The sequence below is a fragment of the Somniosus microcephalus genome, chromosome 6 (assembly GCF_052327205.1).
Source record: "Somniosus microcephalus isolate GS21.2 chromosome 6, FLI_Smic_1.0, whole genome shotgun sequence".
Lineage (NCBI taxonomy): Eukaryota > Metazoa > Chordata > Chondrichthyes > Squaliformes > Somniosidae > Somniosus > Somniosus microcephalus.
In genome coordinates this window covers 11,850,158-11,875,499 of record NC_140992.1, presented here as the reverse complement: position 1 = coordinate 11,875,499, position 25,342 = coordinate 11,850,158, and the positions used below count along the sequence as shown (strand labels likewise).

Sequence of the window (25,342 nt, the reverse complement as noted above, 5' to 3'; positions counted from 1 at the left end):
CGAGGATGGACGACCAATGGCAGGAACGAGGGGGCGGGGCGGTTGGAGGTCATGTGATGAAGCCTCCAGGAGTACGTCCAATCAGAGTTGGCGATCCTACTCCCGGTAGAGCGATTTTGACCTCGCTCCAAGAGGTTTGGAAGCTCCAACCAATCACAGTGAAGTGCGATGACATCACCGCGGCACCAGTCACACCGTTAAACATTTTTCCTTCTTTTCTCACCTTCTCTCATTTGCTGAAGAACCTCAATGTGGAGAAGTCAGCCTCCTCTCCAGTACTCCAGCCGGGAGGCTCGACAGTGATCTCACATGCTATTCAAACACGTGGGCATCGCAGTCAATCTGGCAGAGGTTGTTGGGTGTTGACCAGAGGCAGAAACTCTGGCTAATTTCCTCCTCCATAAGCCAATGTGCTCAGGACAGCTGGAGATCCCCAACACGGCCCTGGTTAGCATCAACTGACACAGGCCAGACTGAACGGCCGAGTTATTCACTGGATAAACTCCCCAAGCAGCCCCGTGAAGTTTAATTCCTTGAGCCACAGGCTATGAGTGGACACTGGCTCAAGCTCACCCGTGTGGGCAGCTCACGGGCAGGATTGAGAGAGACCTGGGAGGGGGTCGCCTCCCTGTCCTCTGGGTTGGTTATGGTACATGTCTGAAAAAAACATGGTGAGGGGGGAAGGAGGAAAGAGGCGAGGGGGGGGGGGGGGGAGAGGAGGAAAGAGGCGAGGGGGGGAGGAGGAAAGAGGCGAGGGGGGAGGAGGAAAGAGGCGAGGGGGGGAGGAGGAAAGAGGCGAGGGGGGGAGGAGGAAAGAGGCGAGGCGGGAGGAGGAAAGAGGCGAGGGGGGAGGAGGAAAGAGGCGAGGCGGGAGGAGGAAAGAGGCGAGGGGGGAGGAGGAAAGAGGCGAGGGGGGGAGGAGGAAAGAGGCGAGGGGGGGAGGAGGAAAGAGGCGAGGGGGAGGAGGAAAGAGGCGAGGGGGAGGAGGAAAGAGGCGAGGGAGGGAGGAGGAAAGAGGCGAGGGGGAGGAGGAAAGAGGCGAGGGGGAGGAGGAAAGAGGCGAGGGGGGAGGAGGAAAGAGGCGAGGGGGGAGGAGGAAAGAGGCGAGGGGGGAGGAGGAAAGAGGCGAGGGGGAGGAGGAAAGAGGCGAGGGGGGAGGAGGAAAGAGGCGAGGGGGGAGGAGGAAAGAGGCGAGGGGGGAGGAGGAAAGAGGCGAGGGGGGGAGGAAAGAGGCGAGGGGGGGAGGAAAGAGGCGAGGGGGGGAGGAAAGAGGCGAGGGGGGGAGGAAAGAGGCGAGGGGGGGAGGAAAGAGGCGAGGGGGGGAGGAAAGAGGCGAGGGGGGGAGGAAAGAGGCGAGGGGGGGAGGAAAGAGGCGAGGGGGGGAGGAAAGAGGCGAGGGGGGGAGGAAAGAGGCGAGGGGGGGAGGAAAGAGGCGAGGGGGGGAGGAAAGAGGCGAGGGGGGGAGGAAAGAGGCGAGGGGGGGAGGAAAGAGGCGAGGGGGGGAGGAAAGAGGCGAGGGGGGGAGGAAAGAGGCGAGGGGGGGAGGAAAGAGGCGAGGGGGGGAGGAAAGAGGCGAGGGGGGGAGGAAAGAGGCGAGGGGGGAGGAAAGAGGCGAGGGGGGAGGAAAGAGGCGAGGGGGGAGGAGGAAAGAGGCGAGGGGGGAGGAGGAAAGAGGCGAGGGGGGAGGAGGAAAGAGGCGAGGGGGGAGGAGGAAAGAGGCGAGGGGGGAGGAGGAAAGAGGCGAGGGGGGAGGAGGAAAGAGGCGAGGGGGGAGGAGGAAAGAGGCGAGGGGGAGGAGGAAAGAGGCGAGGGGGGAGGAGGAAAGAGGCGAGGGGGGAGGAGGAAAGAGGCGAGGGGGGGAGGAGGAAAGAGGCGAGGGGGGGAAGGAGGAAAGAGGCGAGGGGGGGAAGGAGGAAAGAGGCGAGGGGGGGGAAGGAGGAAAGAGGCGAGGGGGGGGAAGGAGGAAAGAGGCGAGGGGGGGAAGGAGGAAAGAGGCGAGGGGGGGGAAGGAGGAAAGAGGCGAGGGGAGGAAGGAGGAAAGAGGCGGGGGGAGGGGGGAGGGGGAAAGAGGCGGGGAGGGGAGGAGGTAAGAGGCGGGGGGGGGGGGGAGGGGAAGGAGGAAAGAGGCGGGGGGGGGGGGGGAGGAGATGGAGAGGCCGGGTGGGGTGGGGGGTGGGGGTGGGTTGGGGGGAGAAGAAGGAGAGAGGGAGGGAGGTTAGGGGAGAAAAGACGATGACGAGAGTGAGGAAACACTTTCAAACACTCAATATTTCAGGGAACTCACCCGTTCCTGACTAGGTTCACCATCGAGGGAGCTGGAAGTCCCCGATAGCTGTACAACACAGTCCCCTTGGTTCCACAGAACATACGCCATTGAACAAGGGGAACGGATGGAACCGAGTGGCCTACAGATGTCCGATCGGCAAACCCAACCAACTCCAAACACATTACACTCAACAACAGCACGCACACAAAGTGACATCGGTAAACCTGGGCAAGAGCGGACCAAGGCTCAATCCCCAGAGCCACTAGCTGGAGTGCGTACCTCTTTGGCCCAGGCTGGCTTCTCAGTTGGGTTCAAGCTGTCCTTATAGTGGTAAAGCACCTTCTTCTCGCCAGTCCTCGGGTCCAGCGGTTGCTGCTGCTGCAGAGACACCAGGTAGGCTCGCTCCTGCTGTAACTGTCGCTGGAGACGTTCCGCCTGCCGCTGCTCCTCCAGCTGCTTCCGCTTATACTCCTTTCAGACGGAGACCAAACACAAGAGAGCGAGTTACACCTGCACCATGCCCGCTAGCGCCAAACGAGAGCGTCGCGATCGTACAATGAGACGTGAATGGAGATGACTAAATCATCTAACCGCCATTAGGTACGAGAATGTCATCCAAGCTATTGGAGCTACGATCAAAGCCAGATCCCAGTTGCATTCACCAAAGTCCACCACCAGCCCGTGCAAAAACAAACAGATTTTGGTCCAAGATTTTACTGCCAATTAGGTTCTAAATTTTATTGCAACTGACATTTTCCAAATTAACTTCAAATTTCACAGCAATTTCATTAACTCGTACCATCCAAATATCTAGACAACAGGCACAATAAGCTTGACAAAAGTGGCACTGAACCTCCTTTTGCTTGATATGGGATTGGAGCATTTAAGAATATTGCAGAACAGTCGCCTTATCTGAGGAAGGATGTTCTTGCCATGGAAGGAGTTCAGCGAAGATTCACCAGGCTGATACCTGGGATGGCAGGAATGACGTATGAGGAGAGATTGGGTCGATTGGGCTTGTACTCGCTGGAGTTTAGAAGAATGAGAGGGGATCTCATTGAAACTTATAAAATTCTGACAGGACTGGACAGACTAGGTGCAGGAAGGATGTTCCCGATGGTCGGGGAGTCCAGAACCAGGGGTCACAGTCTAAGGATAAGGGGTAGGCCATTTAGGACAGAAATGAGGAGGAATTTCTTCACCCAGAGAGTGGTGAACCTGTGGAATTCTCTACCACAGAAGGCAGTGGAGGCCAATTCATTAAATATATTCAAGAAGGAGTTTGATATATTTCTTAAAGCTAAAGGGATCAAGGGGTATGGAGAAAAGTCTGGGATGGGGTACTGAATTTGGATGATCAGCCATGATCGAATTGAATGGCGGAGCAGGCTCGAGGGGCCGAATGGCCTACTCCTGCTCCTATCTTCTATGTTTAACAGTGAAGCTGTGGGAGGATTCGCGGGCTTATCAACAGTCTGACAGGCCGCGGCATGAACACTTGTCCGGGAACAAGTGCTGTGGGAGTATATTCACCACACGGACTGCAGCGGTTCAAGGCGGCGGCTCACCACCAACTTCTCAAGGGCAACTAGGGATGGGCAATAAATGCTGGCCTTGCCAGCGACGCCCACATCCCAGGAACGAGTTTAAAAAAAAACTCCTTCCATGGCCGTGACCATCTTTTCCCCAGTTGATGTTGGGGCGGGGGTCATTCCTATACGGCGGGAGGGGTTTCTGGGCTCCCGCAACCCATACGATGAGAGGGGAGGGTCATCCACAGCCACCGGATGGGAGTATCCCGCTGGGTGTCGACCCGGAATGCCAAGCCGGGACTCCGATCCCCACTCACCGGGACGGTCTGGAGCAGGGGGTCGAACCCGGGACCTTCTGACTCAGAGGCGGGAATGATACAGTAAAGCAAAATGGCTCACTCTGGCATGGTCAAAGACCTGTTTAGAGAAGGTCTTAAAAGGCAGGAAGAGAAGGAGCGTGCTCAAGGGGGAGTTGCAGAGTGCAGGGACAAGTTGGTGAAGCTCTGCAGCCAATGATGGATTGGAGGAGAAAAGGAAGGGGAGGGGGAAGAGGAGGAGGTGGGGAGGAGGAGAGGAAGGGGGGGTGGGGGGGGGGGAAAGGAAGCCAGGGTTCCAGGATTAGAGCGAATGCCATGGTACATTGGCTGGAGCAAATTGGAAACATAGGGAGGGAAGAGGCCATGGAAGGAGTGTAAATGAGGATAAGGTTTTTGAATTCCGTGTGTCGGGGAGGTGGATGGAAGTCATTGGGTCAGGGGGACCTAATGCATGGACAGGATGAGCACTGGCAGAGTTTGTAGTTGGAGTTGATGTATGGTGGAGTTTGGAAGGCCAATGAGGAGCAATTGAGCCTGCAGGCGGACGAGGGTTTCAGTGCGGAGATGCTGAGGCAGTGGTGGAAATCGTGACAAGAGGTGACCAGAACCCATGTGAGGAATTAAGATTCAATCTTCATTAAACCCCACCCTGACTCCCTTCAGCAGAGATTCAGAGCGAGAAGCGTGACTGAAATAAAGTCATATAAATTCATGACCAACCAATGCCTATGAGATGCATTAATTCTGCCCACACTCTTCTAAAATTGGTCTTTGGGTTAAGGTTTCTCATAGTATTGGAAATTAGCCCCTTTGTCTCACTCCTCCTTGTGCAGATTTATGCTATATTATCAAATTATAATGTTCTGTTGGGGTAGGAGTCAACAGCTCCCTCCACACTGTCCCATCAAACACTCCCTGGGCAGGTACAGCACGGGTTAGATACAGAGTAAAGCTCCCTCTACACTGTCCCATCAAACACTCCCAGGGCAGGTACAGCACGGGGTTAGATACAGAGTAAAGCTCCCTCCACACTGTCCCAACAAACACTCCCAGGGCAGGTACAGCACGGGGTTAGATACAGAGTAAAGCTCCCTCTACACTGTCCCATCAAACACTCCCTGGGCAGGTACAGCACGGGTTAGATACAGAGTAAAGCTCCCTCTACACTGTCCCATCAAACACTCCCTGGGCAGGTACAGCACGGGGTTAGATACAGAGTAAAGCTCCCTCTACACTGTCCCATCAAACACTCCCTGGGCAGGTACAGCACGGGGTTAGATACAGAGTAAAGCTCCCTCTACACTGTCCCAACAAACACTCCCTGGGCAGGTACAGCACGGGGTTAGATACAGAGTAAAGCTCCCTCTACACTGTCCCATCAAACACTCCCTGGGCAGGTACAGCACGGGGTTAGATACAGAGTAAAGCTCCCTCTACACTGTCCCATCAAACACTCCCAGGGCAGGTACAGCACGGGTTAGATACAGAGTAAAGCTCCCTCTACACTGTCCCATCAAACACTCCCAGGGCAGGTACAGCACGGGTTAGATACAGAGTAAAGCTCCCTCTACACTGTCCCATCAAACACTCCCAGGGCAGGTACAGCACGGGTTAGATACAGAGTAAAGCTCCCTCTACACTGTCCCATCAAACACTCCCTGGGCAGGTACAGCACGGGTTAGATACAGAGTAAAGCTCCCTCTACACTGTCCCATCAAACACTCCCAGGGCAGGTACAGCACGGGTTAGATACAGAGTAAAGCTCCCTCTACACTGTCCCATCAAACACTCCCAGGGCAGGTACAGCACGGGTTAGATAGAGAGTAAAGCTCCCTCTACACTGTCCCATCAAACACTCCCTGGGCAGGTACAGCACGGGTTAGATACAAAGTAAAGCTCCCTCTACACTGTCCCATCAAACACTCCCAGGGCAGGTACAGCACGGGGTTAGATACAGAGTAAAGCTCCCTCTACACTGTCCCATCAAACACTCCCAGGGCAGGTATAGCACGGGTTAGATACAGAGTAAACCTCCCTCTACACTGTCCCATCAAACACTCCCAGGGCAGGTACAGCACGGGTTAGATACAGAGTAAAGCTCCCTCTACACTGTCCCATCAAACACTCCCTGGGCAGGTACAGCACGGGTTAGATACAGAGTAAAGCTCCCTCTACACTGTCCCATCACACACTTCCAGGGCAGGTACAGCACGGGTTAGATACAGAGTAAAGCTCCCTCTACACTGTCCCATCAAACACTCCCAGGGCAGGTATAGCACGGGTTAGATACAGAGTAAAGCTCCCTCTACACTGTCCCATCAAACACTCCCTGGGCAGGTACAGCACGGGTTAGATACAGAGTAAAGCTCCCTCTACACTGTCCCATCACACACTTCCAGGGCAGGTACAGCACGGGTTAGATACAGAGTAAAGCTCCCTCTACACTGTCCCATCAAACACTCCCAGGGCAGGTACAGCACGGGTTAGATACAGAGTAAAGCTCCCTCTACACTGTCCCATCAAACACTCCCAGGGCAGGTACAGCACGGGTTAGATACAGAGTAAAGCTCCCTCTACACTGCCCCATCAAACACGCCCAGGGCAGGTACAGCACGGGTTAGATACAGAGTAAAGCTCCCTCTACACTGTCCCATCAAACACTCCCAGGGCAGGTACAGCATGGGTTAGATACAGAGTAAAGCTCCCACTACACTGCCCCATCAAACACTCCCGGGGCAGGTACAGCACAGGTTAGATACAAAGGGAGGAGGACGAGGAAGAGCGAGGGGACGAGAAGGAAGGAGGATGAGGAAAGAGTCTTATTCAATAATCGGCTGCAGGTCACCTCTAACCAGATATACTAAAACAACACAATGACTGGGATATAGGAGCGATCCACTGGAATATACGTCAACATTTTCTTCCACCTCCCTTTCAAAGCTCCTCAAAGAAGCCAGTTGGGTTAGTGATGGATTACCGGACATTTTCAACCTATCGCGAGCAAATATAGTAAAGTACAAATTGCACAATGGGGGACGACATGTACGCGGGATGAGACGGGAGGCGGGGGTGCAGGGGAGAGTGGCGAGTGAGCTATGGTTCCAGGTAGACAAGCTTGGCGCATTACCAGTAGGAGGGCCTGCTCCTGCAGAAGCTGCTGCTGCAAGATCTCTAACTGTCTCTGTTCTTCCTCTAACTGCCGTCTTATGTACTCCTGCGGGTGTCGAGAAGAGAGAGAGCGAGAGCGAGAGCGAGAGCGAGAGAAAAAAAGAGGGAAAGAGAAAAAGAGAAAACAGGAACGATTTCAGAAAAGCAGCAAGAGACAGGAAACACCAGGGTTCGAGAATCCTGAACCAAACTGAACTTGGCCCAACGCAGCCTCAGGTTCGGTTCTCCCCGGAGGGGATTCTGCTGATGTCCAGGCTGCAGGCAAGGTTACCCTGTAATGTTCTGAACCCCCACACCGCCACCCTGGGGCCACACCTTCATCCTGCAACCGAGTGTGTGTGTGTGTGGGTGGGCAGGATGTCTGCTCCCAGCGACTGCCCGCGCTGTTCCATGGCCAGCCAGTTGGAAGCATGCAAGGGCCAGTCAGGGCAATGGGGTCCCGTCAATTTCCATCACCCACCCGCGCCCCCCCCCCGCCCCCCCAACACACAGAGTGGGGAGGCGCTTTGCCAGGATCAGTGTTCCAATCACATCCACAATGGAAACTCAAACGTTACCAAATCCTCCCATCATTGGAGTAGGGGGTTGGGGTCCAATCAACTCTGAAGGGCGACAATGTACACTGGACTGGACTTTTTTTTGAACTCTTGGAAATTAACGAGTTCGAACAGCTCCCCCTCTCTCTGGGAACGCAGTAACTTTGGCGTTAGAATTTGATTTCAAAATACACAACAGGAAGACAGTTCCGTTCCTCCCAGACCCCACTCAGGGTGTGTGACCATGTTCAGTTCAGACTCAGGTTTCATTCATCCCTTCAAACCACAACAGTTTTCTTTAAAAAAAAAGGTACTTTTTTGGCAAAGTCTGAAGAATAAAGAGAAACCCAACAGACATAACGAGCACAGGCAGAAACCAAACAAAGAAAATCTTTCCAAACGCAACCTGGTTGGCTCCAGTCAACTGGATTTAATGCAGAATTTTAACACTGTGCCACCTTGTCCTGGATTCCCTCACCGGAGGAAATAGTTTCTCTGTATCGACCCCGTCGATCGCCATCATTTTAAACATCTCGATTGGAACCAACCACGTCACATCACGTCACACCATGCAACGTCACCCCATGCAACACCACGCAATGCCGTGTCACATCGCATCAAACCACGCGACGGCATGCCATCACCACCGCCACATCATGCAGAGTCACGGCAAGCAACATCACAAATGTCATGTGACCGGCTGGCCTGTCCATCCAAGTCACGATGCAGAGGAAACAACAGGCCTCAGGGACCTGCTGTGAAACCCCAGGACACCCTCTCTAACGGCTCAGGAGTTAGACGTCACTGAAAGACGTTAAATGGAGTTCAGGAAACTGCGTGGGAACAGTGCGGCTCGGGCCTGTTGGCGGACCTCGGCCGCAAAGATTGCCGACCGAATGCTGCTGCCCAGCTGGAAGTCCGAGAACTGCACGGAGATCTAGCGGGAGGCGGCTTGAAGGCCAACTTCTCCCACCAAACATCATCATTGACGCCAAGTATGAAGAGGCTCCTGGCGTGAAGTACAGCTCGAGTTGCCAACCTTCCAGAATTGTCCTGGAGTCTCCGGGAATTGAAGATTAGTCTCCTGGACATTGCTGCCGGTGAGCACAGGAGAAACACTACTGGGATGTTTAAAAAAAAAATTGGGTTTTTTCCCCCCATTTTCTTTAAACACTTTCATTTATTAGTTATAAAAATATGGAGTTGGGGTCAAAAGGCTTTTTGACAATCAAGAAACATCCAATTGAGTCATGGAGAGTCTGTTGGCTTTCCAATTGGTGTGGCAAGACGGTGCGTCAAGAGAATCGACATGTTGGACGTCCTATGGCGCGAGCGTGGGGGCGCGGCGGTGGGAGGTCGGAGGTCATGTAACAAAACCTCTAGGAATACATCTAACCAGAGTTAGCGACCCTAATAGTCATCACTCTGGTTCGTCTGCCCTTGGGTTTGCCCGAAGCCCACCATGCGTTCATCCCACCTACTCCCTTTGTTATTTGAAAAGCTCGGCTTTTTCTCCCCCCCCGCCCCTTTTGGATTCAGCTTCTGCAGCCTTTCGTCCCAACTCAAAGGCCTGAAACCTGTAGGCCTTGCTCTTGCCTTTTCCACAGTCCTTTTGACCTACATTGGCTCCCAGTCCGGCAAATGACTCGATTTTAAAATCCTTGTCCATGTTTTCAAATCCCTCCATGGCATCGCCCCTCCTCATCTCTAACCTCCTCAAGCCCTACAACCCTCAGAGATCTCTGCGCTCCTCCAATTCTGCCCTCTTGCGCATCCCCGGTTTCCATCGCTCCGCCATTGGCGGCCGTGATTCAGATGTTTAGGCCCTAAACTCTGGAATTCCCTCCCTAAACCTCTCCGCCTCTCTCTCCTCCCTTAAGACGCACCTTAAAACCTCTCTCTTTGACTAAGCTCTTGGGTCATCTGTCTCATTGAAACTTATAAAATTCTAACAGGACTGGACAGACTAGATGCAGGAAGGATGTTCCCGATGGCGGGGAAGTCCAGAACCAGGGGGTCACAGTCTAAGGATAAGGGGTAAGCCATTTAGGACAGAGAGGAGGAGGAATTTCTTCACCCAGAGAGTGGTGAACCTGTGGAATTCTCTACCACAGAAGGCAGTTGAGGCCAATTCATTAAATATATTCAAGAAGGAGTTAGATATATTTCTTAAGGCTAAAGGGATCAAGTGATATGGGGAGAAAGCAGGGACAGGGTACTGAACTTCGATGATCAGCCATGATCGCATTGAATGGCGGAGCAGGCTCGAGGGGCCGAATGGCCTACTCCTGCTCCTATCTTCTATGTTTCTATGTCCTAATATCTCCTTATGTGGCTCAGTGTCAAATGTTTGATATTCGCTCCTGTGAAGTGCCTTGGGACGTTTTACTACCTTAAAAAGGTGCTAAATAAATACAAGTTGTTGTTGCCTCTACGCTGACCTCAAAGAGACAGGTCAGCAGCGTAACAGCTCAGCTCGACCCGGTGAGCGTATCACGACCGCCACCACAAGCTCTTTCCCTATTAAGCATCGTCGCTGATTTTCTATTATGTGGCACGTACTTAAGAGGACTTGACTACGGGGGAATATTATGGACATAACACGCTCTCCCTCCCTCTGTACGCTGACACTCCCACACAAGTGCTCTTAAAATCTCCCGTGTCTGGTGGGAGAGATGACGTCTAAATCGATTCCCCGGATCTCTGCGCAGATCCGATTTTTCCAGCGGGAAAGGGGTGGGGGTGGGGTGCGTGACGTTACAGGTCAATAAGTGACTCTGTTAAAGTGACAGGTCCAGTCCCTTCATCCTTACCAAGCTTCAGTCCCAATGAGGGTTGCCAACCCACTAGGATTGCCCTGGAGTCTCCAGGAATTAAAAATCGCACGTCTTTAGAAAAAAAAAAATTCTTTGAACACTTTTGTTCCTTAATTGTAAAAAAAATATTGGAGATAGGGGGGGGAAAAAGACGGCTTGATTTGACAGTCGAGCATCATCCAATCAGGTAACGGCGAGTGCTTGATTTGGCCGTGGGAAGGCGGGGCGCCGTGAGCATGGACGCGTCGGGCGACCAATGGCAGGAGGGCGAGGGCGGGGCGGTTGGAGGCAGGAGGTCACGTGATGAAACCTCAGTAATAAGTCCAACCAGTGTTGGCAGTTCGAGCATGGAGGTCGTGTCGTGCGAGGGCAGGATCAGAACTGCGATGCCTCCCTGCTGTCAAATAGCCTGCTGATGTGTGTTGTTTTAGGCTCAGACGCGACTGGACACTTGGGATGAAGAGCACTGGGCACATAACGTCGCACGAGACAAGAAGATAGGGGGTGGGGAGTAAAATGTCTCTGGGTTCTGATTTTGGTTAAGCTGGTGGCCAGTTTTCTGGCAATTTGCCGTGGGAAGGCAGGGCACCATGAGGATGGACATGTTGGACGACTGCTGGCAAAATGTGGGGGGCGGGGCAGTTAGAGATAGGTCATGTGATGAGGCCTCCAGGAATACATCCAACCAGAGTTGGCAACCCTAATCCCATGTGATCATAAGAGTTAGGAGCAGGAGTCGGCCATACAGCCCCTCGAGCCTTCTCCATCATTCAATAAGATCATGGCTGATCTTCGACCTCATCTCCACTTTCCCTCACTATCCCCGTATCCTTCGATTCCCTTAGTGTTCAAAAATCTATCGATCTCCATCTTGAATATACTCAATGACCGAGCTTCCACAGGCCTCTGGGGCAGAGAATTCCAAAGATTCACAGCCCTCTGAGTGAAGAAATTCCTCCTCATCTCAGTCTTAAATGGCCGACCCCTTATCCTGAGACTGTGCCCCCTAGTTCTAGACTCTCCAGCCAGGGGAAACAACCTCTCAGCATCTACCCTGACAATCCCCCTCAGAATCTTATATGTTTCAATGAGATCACCTCTCATTCTTCTAAACTCCAGAGAGTATCGGCCCATTCTACTCAATCTCTAATCTTAGGACAACCCCCACATCAGTGTGTCAGTTTGAGTAACTCTGTGCAAATACTCACTGGCCTCTCAATAACTCATCCCTTTGTATCAGTGGTCAGGGGAGTTGCAATCCCTGAGCCCCTCGAGAGATGCTCAGCTCAGCATCGCTCCTGTTAATACCCATCCTCAATCGTCGAGTCTCCATGGGGAACATGAGTGGGAAAGGGGTGAAAATTACAGCTTCTCCCAACGGAGAATTTTTTTTTGGAAAAGCCTCTTCGCTTCCCTTCAACATTCCCTTCTGATCCCTCAAAAAGGCAATGACCCCATCTGGAGTAACTGCGCTCGGTTCTGGGCATCGCACCAGAAGGACGGACATATTGGTCTTGGAGGGGGTGCAGCACAGGTTCACCAGAAGGATACCGGGGCTAAAAGGGTTAAATTATGAGGACAGGGTGCACAGACTGGGCTTGTAATCTCTGGAGTATAGAAGATTAAGGGGTGACCAAATTGAGGTGTTTAAGATCATAGAATCATTACAGCACAGAAGGAGGCCATTCAGCCCATGCCGGAATGTTTTAAGGATTTGATAGGGTAGATAGAGCGAAGCCATTTCCTCTGGTGGGGGGGAGTCCAGAACAAGGGGGCAGAACCTTAAAATTAGAGCCAGGCCGTTCAGGGGTGATGTCAGGAGGCACTTCTTCACACAAAGGGTGTGGAAATCTAATGCTTTTCCCCCAAAAGCTGTTGAGGCTGGGAGTCAACTGGAACTTTCAAGACAAACATCAATAGATTTTTGCCAGGTAAGGGTATTAAGGGATATGGAGCAAAGGCGGGTAAATGGAGTTGGGGTAGAGATCAGCCGTGATCTAATTGAATGGTGGAAGAGGCTCGAGGGGCTGAATGGCCTCCTCCTGTTCCTATGGCTCCCTTTTTGTGGTGCTAAACCTCGACCTGATCCTCCCCTCACCCAACATCCAGAAGGTGGTTGACGGGGGGGGGGGGGAGCGGAGAAGGGTCGCAGGAACCTAGGGTGAATTTCGCCCCAGCCCATTACCCAGGGAGGGCAGTGGTGTCTTTAGATAGTGATATGGAGCACGAGCTGGTTCAGGGTACAATACAGTGTTTATGTTACTGGACTAATAATCCCACCGGGGCAATTTGATAATTTGAATTTAGTTTTAAACAAAAAAAATTCCGCATCAGTAAAAATGACCATGAAGTCACTGGATTGCTGTAAAAACCCAACTGGTTCACTGATGTCCTTTAGGGACAGAAACCTGCCATCCTTGCCCTGTCTGGCCTATCTATGACTGCAGTCCCACACCAATGTGGTTGACTCTTAACTGCCCTCTGAATTGGGCCTAGCAAGTCCCTCAGTTGTATCAAACCATTGGAAGGCCCACCACCACCACCTTCTCAAGAAACCACCAGGGAATGGGCATTAAATGCCGGCCTTGCCAGCGATGCCCCGAGAATGAATTAAGAAACAAGTTTGGGGTCTTCTTGGCTGGTATCGCTCTGAAATGGGAGAAAATTCAGACCCTCAAAGTCAATCAGCTCAGAGATCAATAGGGTGGGGAAGGGCAGGTATCATCTCACTGGTTCCACGCCCACTTCTCCCAATGTAAAAAAAAATGCTTCCATAACTGACGAGGTAAGTTTTCAAAGATGTGGAAACCGGTGCCCAATTTTGGACCACAATGCACACCATGCATCCCAAAATGCACTGGGTAAAAATGTCAGCCATGGTGACCGCTGGATTGAAAAACGTGCGACGTTGGGAGAACGGGAATGAAGTACAAAGGGAAGCAAACACCGCGACCCCTCCCCACCCCCCCGCCTCAGAACACAAGATTTAAAAACACACACACCGTGCTTACCTGCTCCCGCTCGGCCAGGCGCCTCTCCTCCTCCCGCTGGAGCTTCTCCATCTCCTCGTATCGCTTCCTCTGCTCCCTCTCCTGCTGCTTGCGATGCTCCCGGTCTCTTCTTTGTTGCTAGGATACCAGAGAAACATAGAAGATTCTGAGGGGGATTGACAGGGTAGATGCTGAGGGGATGTTTCCCCTCTGGCTGGAGAGTCTAGAACCAGGGGTCACAGTCTCAGGATAAGGGATCGGCCATTTAAGACTGAGATGAGGAGGAATTTCTTCACTCAGAGGGTTGTGAATCTTTGGAATTCTCTGCCCCAGAGGGCTGTGGATACTCAGTCGTTGAGTATATTCAAGGCCGACATCGATAGATTTTTGGACTCTAGGGGGATCAAGGGCTATGGGGATAGTGCAGGAAAGTGGAGTTGAGGTCGATGATCAGCCATGATCTTATTGAATGGTGGAGCAGGCTCGAGGGGCCAAGTGGCCTATTCCTGCTCCTATTTCCTATGTTCAGAGAGAGTAATGTAGAGTGAGTGAGTGGGAAATGGTTGATGGAGTGAGAATGGGGGTGGGGGGGGGGGGGGGGCGGGGGGACAGTGGGGTTACGAGGTAGCCCTGAAGAGCGGTAACTCTGGCTGATTATTCCCCACAGTCCACCTCCCTCTCCCAACCCCGCCCTCTCACCAACCCCATTGGACACTAGGATGGTGATGTCAAAGCACCTCCCTCTACTTTCTCCCCTTCCGCTCGCCGAGACACGAGCGAAACCAGCACGGAGCAGACATGGAACGTGGGAACTTATGGTCTCTCTCAGCGTTGTGCATTTGGTCTGGGATCTTGCTGTAGGAGATCTTTACAACAACAAAAACAATTTGCATTTATAGAGCGCCTTTAACGTAATAAAATGTCCCAAGGAGTTTCACAGGAGCGGTTATCGGAAAAAATGACATCAATAAAGGACAGGTGACCAAAAGCTTGGTCAAAGAGGTTGATTTTAAGGAGCGTCTTAAAGGAGGAGAGAGGCGGAGAGGTTTAGGGAGGGAATTCCACAGCTTGGGGCCCAGGCGGCTGAAGGCACGGCCGCCAATGGTGGGGCGATTAAAATTGGGGATACACAAGAGGCCAGAATTGGAGGAGTGCAGAGATCTCGGAGGGTTGTAGAAAACATTCCCTATAAGTTGTGGCGCTTTCTGGGACGAGCACCCAAAAAAAAATTAGGGGGAAATCATTGGAGGGTTGTGGAGCTGGAGGAGGTTAGAGAGATCGAGAGGGGGGCGAGGCCATGGAGCGATTTGAAAACAAGGATGGGAATTTAAGATCGAGGCGTTGCCGGACCGGGAGCCAATGTGGGTCAGTGAGCACAGGGGGTGATGGGTGAACGGGACTCGGTGCGAGTTCGGACACGGGGCAGCGGAGTTTTGGATGAGCTGAAGTTTATGGAGGGGGGAAGATGGGAGGCCGGCCAGAAGAACATTGGCACTTACGTGTGCTTCAACAGCGGGTCTGACAGCGGACATGCTAACCAGGTCTCGGTCCAGTATCATTTGAGGAGCAGACATTCTGTGTTGAGGTCCAGTATTATTTGTTCTTGGATTATTAGCAGGGAAGGTTAAAGGGAGATTTAAGAGAAGTGTTCAATATTATGGAGAAACTGTTTCCACTGGCAGGAGGGTCGGTAACCAGAGGACGCAGATTTAAGTTAATCGGCAAAAGAACCAGAGGGGAGAGAGTGAGAAGAATTATTTTTACGCAGCGAGTTGTTGTGATCTGGAATGCGCTGCCTGAAAGGGCGGCGGAAGCAGGTTCAATAGAAACTTTCAAAAGGGAATTGGATAAATACTTGAAACGGTAAAAATTTGATTGGCTGTGGGGAACGAGCAAGGCAAAGAGCGGGGGAATGGGACTGATCCAAAGAGCCGACACATGCACAATGAACCAAATGGCGGCCTTCTGTGCTGTGTGACTCTCTCACTCGAGGGCATGAGCGCGCCAAGAACTTGAAGCAAAATACCCACTCCCAGGCTCCCTCCAATCCGTAAATATAAACCATAAACACCAGATACACAAGATGTTTCTGAAAGCTCTGGGATCAATGGGGAAGTCCTTCTCTATACCCCCAACATGGAGTTCAAGCTTTCAAGAAACAGAGAAAGGAAAAGGACCCGCTGATGTAAGAAAACTACTAGGCCCTTGGTCTAAGTATTAAACAAGGCTTTAATCAACTGTTTTACAACATGGAAATCTAGTTGTGTCCTTCACTAGTTCCTGTTAAAGAATGTCCTGAGCAAGCTGGGCCCGTGCCTGAGTATTTATACTCTCCCTGGACAGCGCCACCAGCAGGCCGCCCAGTATTACTTCATAAGTCATTTCCACATGAATGACAAGGTTCATGTCACCCGCCATCGGTAAAAACGGAGTTGTGCCTGCCTTAATATAGCTTTGATGCTTTCAAAAGGAAACCAGGCGAGCACACAAGGGGGATCGGGCGGGAAGGTGGAGATGAGTTAGAAGATCAGCTATGATCTTGATGAATGGCGGAGCAGGCTCGAGGGGCCAAATGGCCAAGTCCAGCTCCTATTTCTTATGTTCTTATGAGGGAATAGAAAGGTATGCTGAAAGGCAGATGGAACGGGAGGAGACTGGTGTGGAGTTGTTGTGATCTGGAATGCGCTGCCTGAAATGACGTATGAGGAGAGATTGTGTCGATTGGGCTTATACTCACTGGAGTTTAGAAGATTGAGAGGGGATCGCATCGAAACCTATAAAATTCTGTCAGGTCTGGACAAACTAGATGCAGGAAGGATGTTTCTGATGGCCGGGAGTCCAGAACCAGGGGTCATAGTCTAAGGGTAAGGGGTAAGCCATTTAGGACTGAAATGAGGAGGAATTTCTTCACCCAGAGAGTGGTGAACCTGTGGAATTCTCTGCCACAGAGGGCGGTGGAGGCTAGTTCATTAAATATATTCAAGAAAGAGTTGGATATATTTCTTGAGGCTAAAGGGATCAAGGGATATGGGGAAAAGGCAGGGACAGGGTACTGAATTTGGATGATCAGCTATGATCACATTGAATGGCGGAGCAGGCTCGAAGGGCCGAATGGCCTACTCCTGCTCCTATCTTCTATATTTCTATGAAGACCAGCACAGACTAGATGTGCCGAATGGCCCGTTTCTGTGCTGTATATTCTATGCAAAATACTGCTCACTTGAAGTCGAGTCTTACGATTGCTCTCCCCGCCTCGAGCTAAGCTCAGGGAGGTAAAAAGATTCTGGAGAAGCTTCAATCCTCTGCAACCAACTGGATCTCCTCAAGGGGGCAGCAGTGCACAAGAGTTTTAATGTCTCTCACCATCTCCCAAAGAAGCCAACAATTCAAATCTTCACCGTTAACAAAAGCACGTGGTGTCTATTTCCGTCAAGTCCAAAACCCGATGGGAAGGGGGCAACCATGTTGGAGGGGCAAGAGAATCTCTCAGCTTTGCTGCCTTCAAAATCCACTCATTATAAAGCGTTAAACTCTCTACATAAAAGAGAGTTTGGAGCAGAGCGGGGGTGTGGAGGAATCTGGATCTGTTGTAGACTAATTGATAGCGATCGATTGGCATGACCTAGGTTAAACCTTTATAAATCACTGGTTGGGCCTCAGCTGGAGTATTGTGGCCAATTCTGGACACCGCACTTTAGGAAGGATGCCAAGGCCTTGGAGAGGGTGCGGAGGAGATTGACCAGAATGGTACCAGGGATGAGCAATTATGTGCAGAGACTGGAGAAGCTGGGACAGAGAAGGCACAGGGGAGATTTAATAAATGCCTTCAAAATCACGAAGGAGTTTGATAAGAGTAGATAGGGAGAAACGGTTCCCAGTGGCAGGAGGATCAGTAACCAGAGGACACAGATTTAAGTTAATTGGTAGAAGAACCGGAGGGGAGACAGCGAGTTCTTGTGATCTGGAATGCGCTGCCTGGGCGGTGGAGGCAGATTCAATCGTAACTTTCAAAAGGGACTTGGATAAATACTTGAAGGGGAAAAGTTTGCAGGCTGTAAAGAAAGAAAGACTTGCATTTCTATAGCGCCTTTCACGACCACCGGACGTCCCAAAGCGCTTTACAGCCAATGAAGTACTTTTTGGAGTGTAGTCACTGTTGTAATGTAGGAAACGCAGCAGCCAATTTGCGCACAGCAAGCTCCCACAAACAGCAATGTGATAATGACCAGGTAATCTGTTTTAGTGATGTTGATTGAGGGATAAATATTGGCCCCAGGACACCGGGAAGAACTCCCCTGCTCTTCTTCGAAATAGTGCCATAGGATCTTATACGTCCACCTGAGAGAGCAGACGGTTCAACGTCTCATCCAAAAGACGGCACCTCCGACAGTGCAGCACTCCCTCAGCACTGCACTGGGAGAGTCAGCCTAGATTTTTGTGCTCAAGTCCCTGGAGTGGGACTTGAACCCACAACCTTCTGACTCAGTGAGTGCTACCCACTGAGCCACTGGCTGACTCTATGGGGCAAGAGCAGGGGCAGTGGGGCATACGATATGATTAGTCAACAACTCCATTGTCGTTGGATCATGCGACTACCAGGGTGGTAGGTGGTGAACTGGATGGACCTCGGTCTTTGCTCGTCCAGCAAACCCTTTGTTCCCAAGTGTTGCTGCTTCAAGGAGGCTTAGAGAAACAAATAAGGACACAAGCTCATTAGCAGCTTTGCTTATCGCTGGACACAAGCTACAAGCTTCCCTTGCGTCGGACGTTGCTGACTCAGTCGCTCACTCCACACGCCCCGTCAAACTTGCACAGAGAGCCAAACAGGAAGCAGCCATTCATTCCCTTCCTCTCCAATTCTGAACAACAGCCGCATTCAAAACTGCCAACCGCTTGCCAAACTAAAAAGGACCTCGTTTCCATCAAGCGACGAGCTCGTCACCTCCCCTGCGACTCGACTAGACAATTCCACAAGTTTACACAACTGCACACTAGCGACAGGCGGGTACCCAGTCCCTGAAGGGCAAATGAGGAACACTAATCGGTGAGAAGTAAATTTAAAACAGATCTCGGCTTAAAAAAAATCTTTATTCACCGAGTGAGAAGAGTATGAATTGGATCAGCGTGGCACTAGAGGACGAGGGATTTTTAGTGACGTGGAGAGGCTGGAGATGTTCTCCTTAGAGCAGAGAAAGGTTAAGGGGAGGTTTGATAGAGGTGTTCAAAATCACGAGGGGTTTTGACAGAATAAATAAGGAGATTTTTTTTCGCAGCGAGTTATGATGATCTGGAATGCGCTGCCTGAAAGGGCGGTGGAAGCAGATTCAATAGTAACTTTCAAAAGGGAATTGGATGAATGAAAAGGAAAAGAATGGCAGGGCTGTGGGGAAAGAGCAGGGGGGAGTGGGACTAATTGGAGAGCTCGGCCAAAGAGCCGGCACAGGCACGATGGGCCGAATGGCCGCTGTATGATGCTATTATTCTATGAACAAAGTAACGGCCCTGAAATTAGGATCGGGAGTTTGCCGCGCGTGCAAGCCCCCGATCTGCGCTCACCCGACGCGCCGACATCTGAAGCCCGGGCCTGCTTGCATTTCCTGTCACTGGCCCGGTTCAGCTGTCGGCGCGCTGTGCTTACCTGATCCAGCGGCGTAGTTAGTGCGATGTGCCGGCTGGGATCAGGTGAGCACTGTGCAGCCAATCAGGGGAGGGGAAACTCATTCATGAGTTTGAGTGTAAGAGCTGTCAAACTCATGAAAACTCCTGGCCCCAAAACACTACTTAAACCTGAAAGAAAATTTAAAAAAACATTGCTCTACTTAAATGAACAATAAAGAACTCTGAAAAACTATTTTAAACAATAATTTTAAAATTTGAAAAAAAAATGTATATATAAAAAAATAAAAAAATCGGGGCTAAAACTAAACTTACCTTACTGTAAATTCTTTAAAAATAACAAACCTGTGGGAAAAAAAATTCTCAATTGTACTAAAAGCCCACTTACCTGAAAAACTAAGTACTTACGTGTGGTTTTTCAATGCGTAAAGACCGGAGGCCTTTACACGCGCGCAACTCTGGGAAAAAAAAAAGGAATTTCACTGCGCACGCGCTGCCTGTGCAGTGGCGTGCGTTCTGCCTCTTAACCCCTTGGGTCAGAGGACAGGAAATGTCGGTTTTCGGCGCATGCGCTGTGCATGCTGAAAACCGGCAATTCCTCCGGGCACACGCGCGAGTACCCCGTCCGTACTCACGCGTTGTGCCCGGAATTACTGGGCCAATGTGTTAAAAAAAAAACCTCGATTTTATTCAGGATACAAATGGATGTTGCTGAGGCTGGGGAAGTGGGGTGGGGGGGGGGGGGGGGGGGGTGTCAATTGAAAATTTCAAAACCGAGATCGAGAGATTTTTTGTTAGGCAAGGGTATTAAGGATTACGGAACCAAGGTGGGTGGATGAAGTTAAGATACAGATCAGCCACGATCTGACTGAACGCCGGAACAGGCTGGAGGGGCTGAACGGCTTCTTCCTGTTTTTATGTTGCGAAGAGAGTTTTAAAAAAATAGAAAGAACTTTCATTTCTATAGCGCCTTTCTCAACCTCAGGATGTCCCAAAGCACTTTACAGCCAATGGAGTTCCCTTTTGGAGTGCAGTCACTGTTGCGATGTAGGCAACGCGGCAGCCAATTGGCGCACAGCAAGCTCCCACAAACAGCAATGTGATAATGACCAGGATTTTCTGCTTTTCAGTGATGTTGGTTGAGGGATAAATATTGGCCCCAGGACTCTGGGGAGAACTCCCCCCTGCTCTTCTTCGAAATAGTGCCGCGGGATCTTTTACGTTCACCAAATATGTGGACGTTGGTCGGGAATGTGATTGGGCTTGAATTTGTGATGCAACCCACCGCCAAATAGCTTAATAGTTGTTACCGACCCGACCCTCGCCTCGCGCGAACGCCCACGTGGGCAGCATTCTGGGGGTCCATCAGCCCCCAGGGAATGGTAATCCCAGCAGGAACGGTAATCCCAGCAGGAATTAGCACCATTAAGAGACGTGGTCGATTGTCCCCCCTCCTCCAACACCCCACTGCCCTTTTTTTCCCCCCATTTATTTTCTTTTTTTCCCTCACTCTCCCATGCTGTCTTTCATTCTGCCAGTGCCATTTACACTTCATCTAGAACCATCCTTTGTCTCTTAGCTTGTCCCATTACCATCTCCTTTTGCCTTGCACCTTATCTTAATCTCTCTTAATGTCTCTTAATCTCTCCTGCCTTCCATCTGTTTGTGGGAGCTTGCTGTGCGCTAATTGGCTGCCGCGTTGCCTACATCGCAAGTGATTACACTCCAAAAGGGAACTCCATTGGCTGTAAAGCGCTTTGGGACATCCTGAGGCTGAGAAAGGCGCTATAGAAATGAAAGTTCTTTCTATTTTTTTTTAAACTCTCTTCGCAACATAAAAACAGGAAGAAGCCGTTCAGCCCCTCCAGCCTGTTCCGGCGCAGATCGTGGCTGGTCTGTATCTTAACTTCATCCACCCACCTTGGTTCCGTAATCCTAAATGCCCTTGCCTAACAAAAGTCTTTCGATCTCGGTTTTGAAATTTTCAATTGACCCCCCGCCCCCCCCCCCCTTCCCCAACAACATCCGTTTGTATTCTGAATAAAATCGAGGTTTTTTTTTTTAATTTTTTATAAACACGTTACTTTGTTCATAGAATAATAGCATCATACAGTGGCTATTCAGCCCATCGTGCCTGTGCCGGCTCTTTGATCGAGCTCTCCACCGCTGCCCCAACGCCCCACTGCCCAGTTACCTCCTCCAATCTCCGCCACTGCCCCAACGCCCAGTTACCTCCTCCAATCTCTGCCGCTGCCCCAACACCCCACTGCCCAGTTACCTCCTCCAATCTCCGCCACTGCCCCAACGCCCCACTGCCCAGTTACCTCCTCCAATCTCCGCCGCTGCCCCACTGCCCATTACCTCTTCCAATCTCCGCCGCTCCCCAATGCCCCACTGCCCAGTTACCTCCTCCAATCTCTGCCGCTGCCCCAACGCCCAGTTACCTCCTCCAATCTCTGCCGCTGCCCCAACGCCCCACTGCCCAGTTACCTCCTCCAATCTCCGCCGCTGCCCCAACGCCCAGTTACCTCCTCCAATCTCCGCCGCTGCTCCTTCTGCTCCTCGATGCGCTTCTGCCGCTCGGCCAGCAGCTGCCGCTTGTGCTCCTCGTTCTCCCGCTGCTGCTGCTCCTGGACCTGCTGCCTCCTGATGGCCTCCGACCTTTCCCTGTTGGCCAACTGGAGCCGGAGGAAGTCCCGGCGAAGGGTCGACTCGCCGGGCAGGTTCACGATGGAGCTGCACGTGGGGGCAGAAACGCAATGGTTAATTCACTGAGCCATCAGGGGAGCCGGAACCAGAGAACCTTGATGTTGGGCGGGAGCGGCACTTGGCCAAAATTGAGCAAATGTTCCGTTCCCTGACCTGAGAGCAACACTCTTCAAATTGGCTGCTTTGCACATTACAATTATATCTGTGTTAAGAACGAACTTGCATTTATAGAGCGCCTTTCATGACCTTCGGCCGCCCCAAAGCGCTTCACAGCCAACGAAGTACTTTTTGAAGCGTGGTCACTGTTGCAATGTAGGAAACACGGCACAGCAAGATCCCAGGAACAGCAATGAGATAAACGACCAGATAATCTGTTTTCCTTCAGTGATGTTGGTTGAGGGATAAATATTGGCCCCAGGACACCGGGGAGAACTCCCCTGCTCTTCTTCGAAATGGTGCCATGAGATCTTTGACATCCACCCGAGGGGGCAGACGGGGGCGGGGGGGGTGGCGGTGGGATCAGGGGTCATTGGGGGGTGTTTAGTCTGTCTGAGAACGTTAAAAAGAGGCCGTCACGGCTTCGAAATGAAAAGGTTTTCTCTTTCAGGCCCTACATGCATCACGACAACATCACCGACTCAACAACGTGTTGGGCACGCTTTACAAACTCAATCCTCAGACAAGTACTTTGCTAGAAAATGTAATATGGGTGAGAATGACATTTAATTCAAAGCCAACAGACTAAGGGAGGAGCCAGTCACGGATCCAGTTATTAAAGGGTCACCGAGAGAGGCGTGGATGACTTGGCTCGGCCCATGTGACGGCGATGGGGGACTGGGGAGCGGAGTAACCATGGTGGGAGTACAAGCGTGGAAGACCCCCACCAGCCCCCCCCCCCCCCACCAACCAGGGAAACGTGTCGGAGATTGGAAGCCCAATCTGGTGCCGAGACCAAAAGTGCAAACAATTTGCCCAGGGGCGGTGTTGGGACTCCCTGGATACCAGGCTCTCTCCTAACCTCTCACTCACTGGGCTCAGTATACGAATAACCTGGGTTTGGTTGCAGTTTCCCTACATTACAAACAGTGACTACACTTCGAAAGTACTTCATTGGCTGTAAAGAGCTTTGGGACGTCCTGAGGTTGTGAAAGGCGCTGTGGAAATGCAAATCTTTCCTTAGTTTCCATCATTGCCGGTTGAAGATGTGACCAAGTCCACCATCAGCAGATTATGTGACCAAGCCAGATTAATTTATGGTGATCATTGGTTGAGTAATAATCTATTGACCGAACAAAGTGTGGAGGAGGAAGCATCAAAGCCAAGCTTTTAAAAAATAAAATCATTCTCGGGATGTGGGCGTCGCTGGCAAGGCCGGCACTTATTGCCCATCCCAAGATGCCCCGAGAAGGTGGTGGTGGTGAGCCGCCTTCTTGAACCGCTGGTAGAGGGTTTGATACAACGGAGTGACTTGCTAAGTCACTCCAGAGGGCAGTTAGGAATTAATGTTGCCTCAGGACTGGAGTCACGTCGGCCCAGAGCGGGTAAGGACGGCAGGTTTCCTTCCCTAAATGGCATTTAGTGAACCAGTTGGGTTTTTACGAAAATCTGACAGCTTTTACTGATCTCGGGGGAGAGTTTTTTTCTTTAAATTTGCTCCTAGGATATGGTCTTTACATAAGAACATAAGAAGTAGGAGCAGGAGTAGGCCATACGGCCCCTCGGGCCTGCTCTGCCATTCAATAGGATCATGGCTGATCCGAACCTAGACTCACGTCCACTTCCCTGCCCGCTCCCCGTAATCCCTAATTCCCTTATCTGCTAGGAAACTGTCTATCTCCATTTTAAATTTATTTAATGTCGCAGCTTCCACAGCTCTCTGAGGTAACAAATTCCATAGATTTACTACCCTCTGAGTGAACAAGTTTCTCCTCATCTCAGTTTTGAAAGGGCAGCCCCTTATTCTAAGATTATGCCCCCTAGTTCTAGTCTCACCCATCAGTGGAAACATCCTCACCGCATCCACCTGATCAAGCCCCCTCACAATCTTATATGTTTCGAGAAGATCGCCTCTCATTCTTCTGAATTCCAATGAGTAGAGGCCCAACCTACTCAACCTTTCCTCATAAGTCAACCCCCTCATCTCCGGAATCAACCGAGTGAACCTTCTCTGAACCGCCTCGAGAGCAAGTATATCTTTTCTTAAATATGGAAACCAAAACTGTATGCAATATTCCAGGTGTGGCCTCACCAGTACCCTGTATAACTGAAGCAAGACTTCCCTGCTTTTATACTCCATCCCCCTTGCAATAAAAGCCAAGATTCCATTGGCCTTCCTGATCACCTGCTGTACCTGCATACTAACCTTGTGTTTCATGCACCAGGACCCCCAGATCCCTTTGTACTGTAGCACTTTGCAGTTTCTCGCCATTTAGATAATAACTTGCTCTTTGATTTTTTCTGCCAAAGTGCATAACCTCACACTTTCCAACATTATGGCCTAGAAATTGGGTTTTGGCGCAGCCAGGGCTTTAGCGCCGGAAGTAAGTGCCGGCGCGAAGTCCCCCTGCGCGCGCCAAAAATTCAGTAGCGCCGCGCCCAAACGGCTGCCGGCGCTACTGGAGGGTTTCAGCGCCTCCCAATGGGCGCTACCTGCCCCATTGCGGCGCTGTTCCGGCGCTGCGGCGCCCGATGCGGTGCGGCAGGCTGGGGAAGTGCAGGCCTCCTCCTTCCGTTAAGGAGGAGCTGCCTGCACCCGACCGCTGGCCGTTGACGGCTGAATAAAAATGAGCCCGGCACCTCGGAGAAGTGCCGGGCTCGCGGCCCACATGCATCTGTGCCGCGGGGGGGTCTTGGAGGAGTCCAGGGAGGGAGGTGCGGGCAGGCGGCCGCCGGGGAAGCGGCCGGCCGCCGCGCGACCTTAATGCGCCGGCGCTAACTTCAGCAAGGCACCTTTTACAGAACGTTGCTTGCGGCTGCCACGGGCGAGGCGGCCGCAACTCAATTTTGGAGTTCGGGCGGGTTACCACGGCAACCGGGACGCTGCGCACACCGATGACGTCATCGGTGCCGGCGCAGCGCTACCGGTGCAACGCCGCTTTAGGGCCCCACTCAATTTTTCAAATGGCCATAACTCTGGCGCTAGTCCCTCTAGCGCCTCAAAAGCGGCGCTAAGGCTAGTGAATTTCTAGGCCTAAATATCTAGAGGACTAGAGTACAAGGGGGTAGAAGTTATGCTGCAGCTATACAAAACCCTGGTTAGACCACACCTGGAGCACTGTGAGCAGTTCTGGGCACCACAGCTTAGGAAGGATATATTAGCCATAGATTCCAACATTCGATGGAATCTGGAACAGTTCCCATGGATTGGAGGGTAGCTAATGTTACCCCACTAT

General features: G+C 51.6%; 1 protein-coding gene across 8 annotated transcripts in view; it reads right to left on the bottom strand.

The window, feature by feature from the left end:
• LOC147115454 (TRAF2 and NCK-interacting protein kinase-like) overlaps nucleotides 1-25,342 on the bottom strand; it is a 218,749-nt gene that overhangs the window by 62,315 nt on the left and 131,092 nt on the right. For 6 of the 8 annotated variants that reach the window (XM_085989725.1, XM_085989722.1, XM_085989718.1 and 3 more), the window contains exons 12-15: nucleotides 21,770-21,977; nucleotides 13,647-13,763; nucleotides 7,243-7,329; nucleotides 2,546-2,737 (exon numbers count right to left, since the gene is read on the bottom strand). In XM_085989725.1, coding sequence (XP_085845851.1) covers nucleotides 2,546-2,737; nucleotides 7,243-7,329; nucleotides 13,647-13,763; nucleotides 21,770-21,977 — 604 coding nt within the window. Of the gene's footprint in view, nucleotides 1-2,545; nucleotides 2,738-7,242; nucleotides 7,330-13,637; nucleotides 13,764-21,769; nucleotides 21,978-25,342 lie in introns of all 8 variants that reach the window. The other 2 variants (XM_085989719.1, XM_085989720.1) reach the window with 2 other exon arrangements.